At 43.5% G+C, this 15,049-nt stretch overlaps 1 protein-coding gene across 1 annotated transcript in view; it reads right to left on the reverse strand.

Moving 5' to 3' along the window:
- Positions 1-1,408: 1,408 nt before the first annotated feature.
- Positions 1,409-15,049, reverse strand: part of ctif (CBP80/20-dependent translation initiation factor) — a 48,590-nt gene continuing 34,949 nt past the window's right edge. The window contains exons 10-14 of the mRNA XM_029444626.1: positions 13,872-14,499; positions 12,409-12,708; positions 9,151-9,306; positions 4,968-5,021; positions 1,409-4,308 (exon numbers count right to left, since the gene is read on the reverse strand). Of these exons, the coding sequence (XP_029300486.1) occupies positions 4,087-4,308; positions 4,968-5,021; positions 9,151-9,306; positions 12,409-12,708; positions 13,872-14,499 (1,360 nt within the window). The 3' untranslated portion in view covers positions 1,409-4,086. The remainder of the gene's footprint in view (positions 4,309-4,967; positions 5,022-9,150; positions 9,307-12,408; positions 12,709-13,871; positions 14,500-15,049) is intronic.

Genomic DNA, 15,049 nt, shown 5'->3' on the forward strand with positions numbered 1-15,049 from the left:
TCTTTTACCACTAATTCAAGGACAAAATCTATTTTAATTCTCCATCGCTTTGATTCGCATCTCTGGTTGGCTTCTTCTCCATAGCAACAGCAGCCGAGACTCTTGGTGATTGTGGTATTTAGACCCCTTACTGTCATAAAGAAAGAAAAACATTCTCCCATTGGAGATGGACGAATCATCTCAGCTGTGCAAACCTTTTGATTTGAAACATAACAATAAAAACTGCTTTCATCAATCCATATAGCCTACAGTCACTCATAAGTCTCTTCTCCTATATTCCTAATTTCCCCCTTATTGTGTCACTTTGCTCACAGACAAATAACAGATAACCGATTCTAAATTGGAGACGCAGCTACTGTATTTTACTGTAGTTTAGTCTCAAGCAGCAAAGCCAGCCAGCAAGACATCATCCCTCCGGGCTCTGGTGCCTGTTCAACTGTCTGTTTTCACTGCACAGAGCCAAATTAACCGTGATGCTAATTGTCAGCCAGGACCAGCTCTGGCTTTCTTCCACTATTTGCATTTATTCCTCAATACCGTCCCGGGATTTCTATATATATCTACATATCTATACGTTTCCTCACTTCATCTCCTCCTACATTTATTTCACTTCGTCTGTCACCATCTCTTCGCACTGACTTATTATTCTCCCTCTCTTCTTCCACTACAGCTGCCGGATCTTTCTTGTTTTTTGCAGAACGAGTTGGTTCATTATTGTATATACTTTACTGTCAATAGGGAATATCTTCCCTATTGTTCCCGTTTGTATTGTGTTACAAAGACGCTTACACGTGTTGCGATTATAGATAGATTATAGAAACCGTTGTCATAAAACCATCACTGTCAAGGGTACAACTGAGAATAAGAAAACAAAGCTTCTCAGAGTGTTGATAGCAAATTTATTTAAAGTGTGTTTCACACTGTCAAATGGATTTAAATATTTTGACGCATGGGATTATGTTGATTGATGTGGACGAGTGCTGAAGGACGTCCTATAGGTTCTAAGGACGGGGTCCTCAGTGGGGAGGTAACCCCGGCACGGAGCTCCCGCTAGGACGCCTGCAGTCGAGGAGCCCCAGGCATGTGTCGAGGCTAACCAAAGGCAAATCACCGGCCAAGGACGTGCTGCAACACACGCAGTTAAAATTCTGAAGTGTGGTCTGTTTAATGTGTGACCATGTAAAGGCGAAGACATGTAAATGAGGAGTTCCAGTGTGCACATGTATGAATTGTTAGTATAATGACCTACTGTGGTGCCAAGATTAGTTACGCAGTCAATCTGGTAATGGCAGAGGAAACAGTGTGTGCACCATTGTGCTTCCTTTGTGATGTCAGAATATCTCCGTGATACCGCACTGACTTCCATGTAACTGTGCCGATAAGTGAGCAGACACAAAAACATACCAGCTTGTATCTTCACATTTGTTCCCTGTTAGTTTATTTTTCAGTTGCTTAGAAAAACAAAACAAACAAGAGCTCACAAGATGACCCACTATTGCCAATCTACAGCTTTTCAATATTCATGAGAATATGCAAATGAAGGAGTGTCTCATTCAGTTGTCGAGTGAGTCATGTGACCCGAGCACAGGGGTCTAAGGGCACGCGGGGTGGAGAGGCTCCAGTGCCACAGACAAGGGGGGGGTGATCCCCACCTGCCCCCATCTGCTGTGAGAGCCAGTCGCTCTTTGCATAATGGAAACTCACCAATGGGTTATTGTTTTTATCATAAACTAAAACACAGTAATACCACACTTACACAGCAAGCTAGGTATCACAACTGTTTCGGATGTCTTAAAAACCCACCAGATGGGAAATATATAAATGAGCTAAATATAATTTAAATAGAAACCTAGAAACAAATGAAAGACAACAAAAAAAACAATAACACAAATAACTTCTTAAGCAGACGCACACTTACAGATGATCAGGCTGCACCTCCAAAAACATTTGTGAGCGTTAAACCACCTTTCTCATCCAACTTACCTTCTGGGGTGTGTTTCTACCACACAGGATCTTAATTCTTGATGCAAGACAGAGAAAATAATATAAAAAAAACCAAACTTAAAACTAAGTATATGTATGCATGTGCATATGTGCATGTATGTGTGTGTGTGTGTGTGTGACTACTCCCAAAACAAAGAGCTAGTTCCTGATAGAAATGCATGAGAAGGCCAAACTCTAGCCACACAGCAACAGTCTTCCTGTGTGTAACATCTCTGTTGCACTATCCTCCTCTACCCCAATGGTTTTAAATACTTGTAAATATACCATATGCAGATTAAATATAGAGCCCATTTACAAATGGTACATGATTGGCATGGTACGTCGATATCATAGTACACACGATAGCTGGAATAAGGGTCACATATGACTAGCTAATGAGGTCATACAACAAGATTTCTTCTTTTCCTCATCGTCAAATACACAGGTTAATAGTAATTTTCCTCAAAAAACTAAGCAAATACAGTCGATATTAAACACTTGCAAAATGTCCACTGCAAAGAATGGCTTGAGTAGGAGATTCTTTCTTCTTTTTTTTAAAGAAGCATTTCACTTCTGTTTCTCTCTGTGCCATGCTGTTTTTTTTCTCTTCAAATGTGTTTTTTCTTCAGCAACAGAAGGATGTGAATAAGTCCAACTGTTCAGTCCTCAGCATGCCCTCTGCTGCCACAGGCCCCGCAGGCCCCGGAACAAGGGAGCTCCTATAAAGATGGATAAACGACAAGGCCACTAGTCCATTAAAACATCCTAAAATCCCTCACTATGCTCAACCCATTTGTTTCACTACTGAGATTTTCAATATTAATCCACAAGCACAGATTCAAATTAAAACCTTTTTGAATTTTAAAGCAAAACAGTGCAAAACAAATCAAACCTGTGCAATAAGGCCTACCACTAAATCCTCATACATACATACATTTCATCATAAAAACAAGACTTCAAAATAAACAGACAGTAAAAACACTAAATGATTAAAAAAATAATATAATATCAAAGATGTAGTTAACAAAGCGTGTACATGCACGGCTAAACAGAGGGGAAGAGACCTTCCCCTGTAGGACAAAACAAAATAATTATCAGACAGCAGTGTTTTGTTTTAATGCTTTTCTAATGCTGCCCCCCCCCCCCCAACTGCAATATAAACTGCTTCTATTGGCGACACCAGGTCGAGCTCGGGGAGCAGGGAGCTGGGGTGCCAGAGGGGTGTGTCGTCTCACATGGGCTCAAGCAGCCATCTGCCACCCTGCTCTAGCCAGCCTGATCCTTATCCTCAGCCCAGCCAGGCCCAGCAGGCCCGCTGTCTCATCCCCACAAAAAGGCTTCCTGCTGGGGGGTGTGGAGTTGGGGAGACAAAGGCGGGGAGGAGCTGTGGGAGCTGGGGAGCTCCACAGCGAGGCCCTTTGACCTGGTCCCTGGCCCGGCGGGGCAGACGGCCCAGACAGACAGCACCGTGTGTACTCCCTGCCGCCTCCTCCTCCTCCTCCTCCTCTCTCTTTTATCAGCCACACAGACCCCAGGGGCTGACGGAGAGACAGAGGAGGGGGAGGAGAAAGAGACAGAGAGAAGGGGAGGGTGGTGGGCAAATGAACACAATGAAGAGACTGACACGGACTACCCTGACCTCCCCCTCCATTCATCTTTTGGTACGAATCTCTTTATTCCCTACGGGCAGGCTGCTGCCCTCTCCTCCTCTCCCCTGTGTGACCCCTCTCTTGTCTGCTCCCTCCTTTATCCTTCAGCGGCAACAGCCAGGCAAGCGGACTGTGTGTGCCGAGCATGCCCCTACTGGCCATACATACGTTGCTTTTCATTGTTTGGACGCCACATGTAGTGTTGCCTTATTGGCTCTGGGCTACCAGTTTGGTGGATAGTGTAAGATTTGTTTGTGGCAGTGGTCACCAATGTTGGAGAAATTAGCGAAATGTACAATTAACGTAAAGCATGTCTTTATTTAGGTAAGAGTGACCTTATTGTTAAAATCCTGTGTTTTGGTAAAACTAGAAGAGCAAATTGATGCCCAATGTTTCCGCGGGGCGTCGGGGGCGGGGGGCTCGTCTGCTCTCCTCCTCCTGTGGGAGCTGGCACCTAGGCAGTGGTGGTGAGCTTCTGGATGGTACGGTTGTAGTATTGGGTGGTGAGAGCCTCCAGAGGGCTCCAGTGGTGTGCATGCAGCTCGATGACCTCCATGAGGAGAGAGCGGGTCAGTTGAGATTCGGCCGGACTGAGCATCTTGTCCCTGACGGCTGCTAGGAGCTCCGTCATCATCTCCGGCAGCTGCTCCTCCAGGAGATGCCCCATGCTCTGCAACTGGATAGAAGGAAGGAGGAGGTCAGTGAAAGTGTGCGTGTGTCCCTCACAGAGAGCACGACGCAACGTCTGGCACCTTGTTACTGTAGATGCAGTCAGACAGCAGAGGTTCGCACACCCTCTGGCCATAGAGCCGTGTGTGTGTGTGTGTGTGTGTGTGTGTGTGTGTGAGAGAGTGTGTGTGAGAGAGAGTCATCAAGACTGCAAAGAATGTGGTTGTTTGTGAGCATCTGGGAATTGTTTGCGAGCCAGAGCTCACCTGCCTTTGCTCTTGCTCTTGTTTTCCCTCTCTGTCTTATTTTTATATCATTGCCGGCGAGAGCTTTCGGCTTTTCTACAGTGACCCGAGTCTGATTAAATCCATAGTTCTACTTAAATTCACCTGCACTACTTTATTATTCATAACCCTCAGGAGACAGCCATAGAATATCAAAGATGTGTGTTTGAGATAGTACATACTGTGGACTATTCCAGCATGTACTGCGCATTAAAATAATACATGGGCTTTATGGGTTTCAGTAGGTTTGTTGTTAACATTTGTTTGTTTACATGCATTTTACTGCATTTAATTTGTTGCTTAGCTTTCATATTCAAAATCAGCCTTTTGCTTCAAACAAAGACACTAGTATGAACTGTGTGTGCGTGGGGTGGAACCATACCTCCATTGAACAGCACAGCACTGCGTCTTCCTTAACATCTGTGGACTCCAGCAGCTATAAGGGACAAGAACAGACACTATGTGAATATCCTGGGACACTGCAGAGCCAAGCGCTGCATCAGAAAGTGAGCAAGCAAACCCCAACAAGGCCGAGCAGATATATAAAAATATGTATATTTAGATGTAGGCCACACGGGGAGATTAAGCAAATGAAAGTGTTTGTGTGTGTTAATCACAAAAAATAAAAAAGACCTAATCCCGATTGTAAATATTTTCTACATTAACATTTTAAATCTTGGAAGACAACACACCAGGCTTTCATCCTGGCAAGATAGCTAACCGTCACACATCAAGGATGGCTTTATGCACACTGTACATGCACACTGTGTACACACACACACACACACACACACACACACACAAAACAAACTGTGTAGCTGGTAAACATGCTAGTTGGCTTCCCCCCCTCCCCCCCTCCACTGGCCCCATGCACAGATGGGCATACAACTGGCACTTTTACACAATGCAGGGAGCAATGGCGACAAAGGCAGGTTGAACGCCAGAGAGCCGCCAATAAACTGAACATCTAGTGTCAGATTACAGCATACAGGTTACAGAATACTCTTTACTCTTCACAAGTCTGCATCCAAAATGCTACTTTTATTATCCTGAAAAGGAAGTAACAGGGAGGGGGAGAGGTTGTTGTTTTTTGTCAAAGCACAAATAGGTTTAAATGCACGATACAGGCACATAGTCATGGAAAAAAATAAGTGAAACCATGATGAGAACTAAACGATTTTTATTGAAGAGGCTATAATCAATTGTTTACTTGCACAAAATATTCAGTTTTTTGACACTATTCCTACTAAGCTGTTTAATGGCTAATGAAAATGAATATTACACAAATATTCTTGTTTACATGCAGCAGCAGAAATATGATTCAAAGCCTCCCTCTTTCACCACCTTATTGAAAAGGCCATAGCGGGGCTTTCGGCCGCAGCAGGCAGCAGCTTTCAGTGAAAAGCTGTAAAACCCCCACTGTACACTGCTACTGACTGGTGAGCATAGTGGAGCGTTTAGCAGCTTAAGAGGGAATATTACACTTGAATTTGCCAGGCGGCCAGAAACACTGCAAATGAATAATAATGTTGATCCGTTAGCAAAGTTTGCCAACTTAAGTCCGCTCTATCAACTTAAAACGCTGCCTCCATGTGGCCAGGAAGTATTAATTAAAGAGAAGTTATTGTAGGTTCAAATCGACGGGCTCAAACTGAATAACAGTGAGTGTTCTTGTTTTTCATTTGGTATAATAAAAACGTTTTCTTCTTAATGGAAGCAAAGTCTGAATCTTTGTAACTAAAAGAAAAACAAGGCTCTCCCATCTGATGCTTTAATGGTATTCTACCTGTCATTCAGGCCCGGCAGTAGTGCAGGTGTCAGCTCCTCAGTATGCCTAGACGGGTGTGGCGACAGTGTGGCTGTTTGATGTGGGAACTACAGTCTCGTCGTTCGCAGAGTAGGAGAGCTATGTGACAAGCAGGATTGGCTCATAATGAGTTCTCTGGGGAGCCCAGGGTGAAGTCTTTGCTCAATACGTTTAAAATGGTCTAATCTATACTCATCTAAAATCAGTTCTCCTAGCCATCGCAATAGCTTTTCTTTTACCTCTTCTCCAATGCCATAACATACATTCAATTGCTCCATTTTATCTGCATTTTTGTTTTAAGTAGACGACGAACAGCTGCGGGGAAGAAAACGTTTCTCTGCTGACGCTGAACACGGCCAGATCTCTGGTAAGTTACATCACAAAGAAACAAAGCTCCCTGCACAAGGAGGCATTGGGATTCTGTGTGATTTCAATTTACAGTATTTTCATTCAAAAATACATTTGATTAGGAACTTAAAAAGCTAGAAGAACTGGGACAGCCATGATCGTCTAGCACTGAATGGTAGAAATGCATCCAACGTGACAACAACAACTTGAATGACTCAGTGAAGTAAAACTAGAAAAACATCCTTGTTTATTTAAATATTCTGCTTCATCCATCCTTCAGCTTGAATTCACTCAAACGCATGTTTATTTGTACATTTGGAAACCTGTCATACGGCTGGCTAAAAACCAAAGTAAATGATGTACGAGTATTGAGAGAAAAACATGTTTCACCGGGGTACTAATGACACGCAGTGCTCAAAGTTAAAATTATGACTACTTCAACTTTAACTGCGTCTCCAATAGTTGCATAGCAACAGCAGGTCTAGCGTCAGGACCAGATCTTCCCTTAGTTACATTACATAAGATTACCCTATTTATGTACTTTACTAACTGCTTAACAAAAAAACACAGACTTACAATTGCTCGATGCTCAAAATATTTCTATAATCGTTGTTATAATATGCTGTAGATTCTGAGTTGTTTGTCGGAGTCTATGAGGGCCAATGCTGACTTTAAAAGACGGACACCAAGGCACAATATAAATAGCCCCTGAGATCACCACCAGACACAGTGTCGTTGCACGCTTTCTGCAGTGTGCAACTGTAAACCAATAGGGGCCACATTTGCTTCAGTAAAACATTGGTTTTATATGTTATATGTATATTTGAGTTCCCTGCAACCTGAATTCTGATTTTCAAAGACTATTTATCTGTGCAGGACTGTTTCCCCTTAATAAAGAAATGTTGCATAGATCCTTTTGTATTTTGTATCGTACTGTATCATCTGTTATTTTTCTTCTTGCCTGTGTGACAGGCTGTGTTTTTACATACTTTACAACAATAGTCAGGTTAATATTTATGATGGATCTGTCAGTGTAGGTGTATTTAAACTGTTTAATTGGCATGTTGTTTGTCTTGTAAGTTATTATCTAACTTAGTGCATCCATGTGGATTGTGGGCATTTAAAAAAAAAAAACACTATTGGCTCGCGAGTCATGAATGGCTGAGATCAACGCTCGCCGACTTGTCCCGTCTATTTGTACAGCTGTCATGTATACTTTAAAACACACCTCGGTTGTTACCTAATCCTGTTCTGCAGGCTACAACTACAAAGGAAAGCCGCTGCCACACACACACACACACACACACACACACACACACACACACACACACACACACACACACACACACACACACACACACACACACACACACACACACACACACACACACACACACACACACACACACACACACACACACACACACACACACACACTATGGCGCATAGCTTGTAACTGGAACTGGAATCCGACAACTACATGTTACAACAGGAGAGACAAAACAGCAGATGGATAAAAATCAGGAACAATAGCTCTAGGAAATGGAGATTGTAGAACGAGCACATGACTAGCAACCACACAAACACACATTATTTTTGACACATTGTTCACAGGTGTGTTCTGACCTCAAGAATCATCCGGCTAAATGAGACACCGCTAATGCTGGAATACAGAGGTGTGTTACACTGCACGTCCACACCCTCGGTCATGTTGCGGAGCCCTCTAACAAGCTGAGATAATGATTATTCAGGGCATACGCTCAGACAGGGTGTGGATGGCATTCCTGGTGTGTTGATTGTTGCGTTTGTTAGCGAGACGCTGGGTGTGTGTTGAGTTCCAGACGGGCAGAGGTGTGGACGTGAGCGGTGAAACTACCTGGCATGTGTCTGGAAAACCTGCCATTATTTCTTCTCTATCTCTGTAAACTACACATTAAAAATGTTTCCCCCCCTCCCCTCTCTACTGCCTTCAGCAAACTGTCAACCTGACCACAGTCTCCTCCACTTCCTCTCACCTCTTCTCTTCTGCTTTCAATATCCCATCTGTCATTAACCACTTCTGTATTGCGGCGCGTCTGCTGTGGCACCCCATATGGTTTCCATGGCGACCAAGGGAGTGTGCATAAGAGAGAAGGACCAGCTGATGGGAACTGAACCTGGGGTCAAGCATTTTCCTGGAACTGATGGTGTCCGGACTGTTTACAACTCTAACCAAACCCTGCTGTGGTGTCTCAAGTCTAGACTCAGTCTGGCCAAAAACAGGAAACTTGCTGCACGTATCGATCTCAACAGACAACATGTACAGACAACATGTGCAGACACCGCTGGACGCTTTCCTCTTACTGGAACACGTTGACAGGGTTGATCAATTGGTAACTGACACTTATTGATAAAAAATAAAAATACATACCTCTCGTAGGCAGGTGTAGATTGGACACACCAGCACTCTGAATGGGTCCGCGGAGCTGCTCCTCATAGTGCCAAACACCTCACACAAGAAGGTGATGAAGCCTAACCAACTCTCCACATCTAACTGCTGGAGCTCCTCTCGACGGGCGAAGTCTCTCTGTTGGGAGGTGGAGATAGGGGAGAAAGAAAAACACAGATTGATATTAAGTTTAGAAAATACACTGAAACACTATAGTCTATCCAGCTTTTGTAAATGTGTAATAAAAAGTCTAAGTAGGTAGGTGGATATGTAAGTGTTTCATAAACTCATCAGCAGTGCTGATAATCACCATTAACATTTTTGCTATCTCCCCGATGGGAGTTTTTGTAGGTGGCACGCATATTAACCTTGCAGCTTAAAGTACTTAAAGCCAAAAAGCAGTTGAAAAACACATTAAACAAATTCATGAATTTAATTTCTCTGCCAGGAGAAGAGGAGGATATGTTAATTTGGTTTGAAAGTGAAGGGTAGTGAACTGTGTCAGTGCTATAAAAGTGTTGGGGTTAATATGGGTTAATGCGTAATGCGCACTTGTAAAGATGTTATACGACAGGTTAAACTGAAACTTTACTAACAGTCAGAGGAACTCACTCTGCTTTTCCAGAGTGTACTGCCTGTTTCTGAAGTGCACTAGAAACACGAGCGACTTATACTACTCACATACTCGTACAACTGCGCTGAAGGCCTGTTTGTCCACAGACATACACTGAATATGCGACCTTGAATGGATGCAACACAAATACATCAGCAAAATGGCAGCGCGCACACACACACACACACACACACACACACACACACACAGCTTATTTAAGAGAAGAAGATTATAATGAAGGTGAGCATTAACAAAAAAAGGTCACATGCTCTTCTCAGCTGTGCATAAATAGCCTCTTTTCATAGACAACAGTCTGTCCATGTTTAATGAAAGCAACAACAAACCCTGATGCCTCTCTTTTTATACAGAGCCAGACTAATTGCCCCCATATTGAGATCCAGGGGTCCGGAAGCAACATCATTAATTACAGCCTTCATCAACCCACTTGTGACATTTAAAACGTTTTAAAGCAAAAAGCCAAAATGTCAAAGACGATGAGGGGGTCCATGCTGCCTGGGACGTGGGAATTAAAGTGAGAAATAAACGAAGAGGATGTGACCACACAGCTGTGAAAATGGGGGAATTAATAAAAAGCGGAGAAAGGGGGTAAAATGATTAAGGTGGGATTTACTACTGCTGGGTCAGGAAAATAAATCTCAACATCTAAAAGAAATGGAAAAACAGAGGGGAGGAGAAAAAACTAAAGTGTAGGAATGCAGTCGAAAAAAAAGCATGGGCAAGAAAAAGAAACAGGAGTAGGAGTGAAGGAAAGGAAAGGAAGGCAGCAGGTGGGTTAACATTTAGACCTCGAGTGTCTTCTGAAGACAGCATGCAAGTCTGCTTTCTCTACTTCTAGACCATCTGCTGGTTTGTATGACCATCAGGATGGAGGAAGGGGTAAAGGGAGAAGAATGGTTAAAGAGAGAGAGAAAGAGAGAGAAAGAGAGAGAAAGAGAAAGAGAGAAAGAGAGAGAGAGAGAGAGAGAGAGAAAGAGAGAGAGAGAGAGAGAGAAAGAGAAAGAGAAAGAGAGAAAGAGAGAGAGAGAGCGAGAGAGAGAGCGAGAGAGCGAGAGAGAGAGGGGAAGTGTGCAGGGAGAAGTAGCGAGGCACTGGCCCGTGTCGTTCTGGGTGAGGGGAGGCGATAAGACGGGGGCATGGTAATAGAGAGCTCATAAGGGACGTGGGGGGGGGAGGTAGTGAAATATATAACGGCTGAGAGGATGTTTTCATCATGGTTGCAAGACTGGAACTGTGCAGTTAAGTAAAAGGGTGAAGGAATGGGGGGACTGGTCTTTCTCCCCTGGGTGTTTAGATTAGCTACTTTGCCCACTGACATTCACAACATCACACACACGGTTTCAGTATCACCTGAAAGTCAGAAAACTAAGGTTGAATGAAGCTACTGAAATTACAGAGAGCATTTTGTTAAAACAAACAGTATGAAAAACGACTCTCTCATAGAGCGCTGGTAGTTTAGAATGAGCCTTAAAAGATCGTTTTGAGATCTTTGTTTAAAGCAATGTATTTCTTGGGATATTTGGGTGGAAGCTGCACAGATATAAAATGACTTTAATGAAATAATGAAAGGTAGTTTTATCTAAAAGACACAAACATCTTCAGAATCATTACGCTTAATCTGAAATTTATCAATTTAGTCCATAAAATGTCCTAAAAATGGGAAATGCCACTCCCAATCTTTTTAAAGTGCATGTTTTGTCCAACTAACAGCCTAAATCCAAAGACATTTAATTTACGATCTATATAAAAAACAAATAAAAGCAGCAAATCTACACATTTAAGAAACAAAAGCATATTAGACCTTGCTTGATAAATGACTGAATAAATAATTTTCTGCTGACAGTGTTTCAAGACTAATATGAATGAATTGTTAATCAACTGTTACAGACTCGTATATGTACCGTAAAAGATGCCACATCGATCCGTAATGAGGCTTTGAATTACATTTTTTGGGGGGAATGTAAGCATCAGAATGTGACATATTGTGACATGTATAAAAAAGATCTAATCATAAAAAAAGGTATGTACAGAAGACAACACTTTTCTCTATTCAAACTGAAGCTAACAAGATCCACTGAGATTCTTAACAGTAGTGCTGCACCGACAGGAGAGAGAGACGTGTCACCGTTTATTTTAACCATGGTGTACATGCTCTGTCAGCTCATTAACAGGAAAGCAACTTATTGCACAATCAGTAGCCAGTCTCTCACAGCAACAAAGCAGTGGTGGAAGAAGTACTCGGATCCTTTACTTAGCTACGATGCATTACAGGACTCCTCGATTCGACTGCACTACTTTTACCTAGGTGTACCTAATAAATTGAGTGTGTTTTGGGCATTTCTGTACTCCAATTTGTTGTTACTCAAACTGCTTCTTTGTGAGAGGTAACTACGCTAGTTCAGCAACTACAGTAAAAGAAAAATCCATCGACTAAATCCAGCTAATTGCCAAGTTATGGGCGTCATTTAAAAAAAGCAAGGCAGGTCCATGAAATGAATGCGTTTCTGATACTGAACTCGAGTTATGTCAAAAGTAAAGTACCGTAAATATTAAAGAGGAATGCTTGAAACCGCCCCTGCAACTAGCCGATTCCCTCCCAGCGCTCTCACCTGCAACATGTTGAGGAGCAGTGATCTGAATTTGGTCCCCTCCACCATGAACAGCGCCATCTTGTCACAGAGCTTGGCGGCTGTAGCGGCGAAGCTCCTGTCTGACACGGCCTTGGAGTAGATCGTGTCGACCACCTGAGCCAGGGTCTCCTCGGACCGTGCCGAGCACTGCGCCTCCTCCATGAAGGAGGCCAGCTGCTGCTCCACGCCCCTGCTGTTACTCCTCATGCTGTTGAGAAGGACCACCAGCCGGTCCATGCCCTGCGATCCGGAGCCCGATGCCTCCACACGTGACTCTTCCTGAGGCAGGAGATGGAGAAGGACACAATGGTAACAATATTCAATATCAACATACTGTAGGTCTGAACCTGGGAGGTTTTATTCAGTGATTTGATTGTTTGCTGGCTTTTTACAAAAGCATGAATATAAACAGACAGATTGAAGGCTGATTATTTACACCCAACAGTTCATTGACGCTTTCCCGTCATGTTACAAATGTCTTGATTTGAATTGATTTTATACTGCTCGTTGTTTTACTGTTTGTATAAAAGTGTGTATTTACATACAACTGGGCAACTAACATTTGTAGTAGGACAGAAGGGGGGGACGTCTGAACCATTTATCCATTATCTTTAGCAATCTATTTGAACTGTTCCCCAATTACTTCAGCAAACTATTTCAATCATTTATCAATAGCTTTTGTTTCAACGTCTCTGCTTCACTGCAAGTTCTCATGTATTAACTCTCAATTGCAACATGTGGTGTTCAGGTGTTACAGCTGACTCTACTCTCTGCAGACAGTTTTCAAAATAAAATCGTAATTTTTCTAATGAATTGAGTTCAAGTACCGCTGGTTGGAAATCCCTGTGCTAATGTTTGCACATGACAAATGACACTCACTTTGCTTTCATGTCAATAGCACATGACATCGTCAACATGACGTGAAAAAGAAATCTGCAAATTAAATATATTATTTGCTGGAGTTCAGCACACCCTCATCAAGCAAAAGCTTGCTCCAAGACTAGATTTATTGAATCCCTGCTGGGTAGCCCTGTGCTATCAAATCAAACCACCCCTGGTGGTAATGAGTTAGAGGAGGAAGAGGAGGCTGAGAGCAACAGTTGCCTGACTCGCCAGTTTAGTGCGCACAGTGGAAAACATCAAAAACTATTAAGCTAATGCCGCTTTAGTTTCTTCACCTTCTTAGTGGGAACACGTACTCCCCTTCCTGCCAGTCGTGGTGCATCTATCTGAATGCTTAATAACTAAGCAGACCAATGACTAAAGCAGGGCAGCAACTATGCGTCTCCTCTACATGTCTATATATTAATGACAGTGCATGTGTGTGCGGGGACATAATGAACGTAATTATACGACTAAATGGTAACGTGTGTGTAGACACACACACATTAGTCCCGATTGCCTTAATACTGACTGACGGGCACTAAGCAGCTTTTCGGTACCTTGTCCTTTAGTCTCCTCCTCAGCCTCTCCTTTGACGACTGCAGCAAGTCGATTTTGGGCTGCTCCGACGGGCCCTCTCTTGCCTTTTCACTTCCTGGTGGGTTGGGAGATTCCTTTCTAACTGTCAGATGTGGGAAAGCATTCGTATTGGGTGTTGACTCAGGTCTGGGTGACTCATTGCGACTCTTACTGCTATAGTCTTGAGAAGCGCTGATCTGCTCGTCACCCAGTTTTACATTCTCAGTCTGTTTGTCTTTGGTTGTTCTTGGGGGTACTCCTTTATCCCCTGTAACATTTGTCTGTCCATGCCCCTGACCTTTCTGATTGTGGTGCCAACGTCTGTTCTGGCTGTAGCCGTGGTGTGGGAGTCCTCCTTGGCGCTGCACCTGTCCTCCTTGATACTGGCGTGGCGGCCGACCAGCACTACTGTTTCTGCTATCTCCCAGTTCTGTTATATTCTGCTGCTGTTGGTTTGGAGATTGTTGTTGGGTTTGATCCCTCTGGTGCTGTGGTGACTGTTGTTGTATCACAGGTTGGTTCTTTCCTCCTCCTCCGCCGCCACCGCCGCCTCCTCCACCGCCTCCTCCTCCTCCTCCTCCTCCTCCTCCCTGAGGCCGCTGCTGTCTCCTGGAATGAGAGAAGGTTTCAGATAGCTTCATTGTGATGTAGCAGCAGTTGGCTTGCACCTTAAATTGCTCTTCCACGCTCTAAACACCCCTCCATCTTCAACTCCTCTTCTAGTCACTAGACTAACCAATGCTCTTCTGTAAATACTATGACAATTCACAACCTGACCCAAACAGTAACCCGTCACCTACGGACACAAGACTAAAAATTCAAAAGCCCAATGACTGCTTACATGTGGATGCACAGTATGTCTGTGTTTTCCTGTCCTGCATAGCTCTGTCCTTTTGCTGTACTGGCTCTGGGCTTGACAAGCCGCTGACATATGGTCCAGGGGATTAGTCACCCTGGCACCGAGGAGGTAACCTATTATCTGCCTCAGTCTGTGAACTAGCACACCTTTGTTCGGATACACTAAACTCTGTAAATGCTTTTTACACCGTGAAATGTGCAGGCGTTGTGATCTCAACTACACATCTGTAAAGTTCGGTGACTGCACCGTGCACACTGTGACAACATCTGTCCACAGAAAGACAGAAATGTAAACACCTGT

This window comes from Cottoperca gobio, chromosome 12 (assembly GCF_900634415.1).
Source record: "Cottoperca gobio chromosome 12, fCotGob3.1, whole genome shotgun sequence".
Lineage (NCBI taxonomy): Eukaryota > Metazoa > Chordata > Actinopteri > Perciformes > Bovichtidae > Cottoperca > Cottoperca gobio.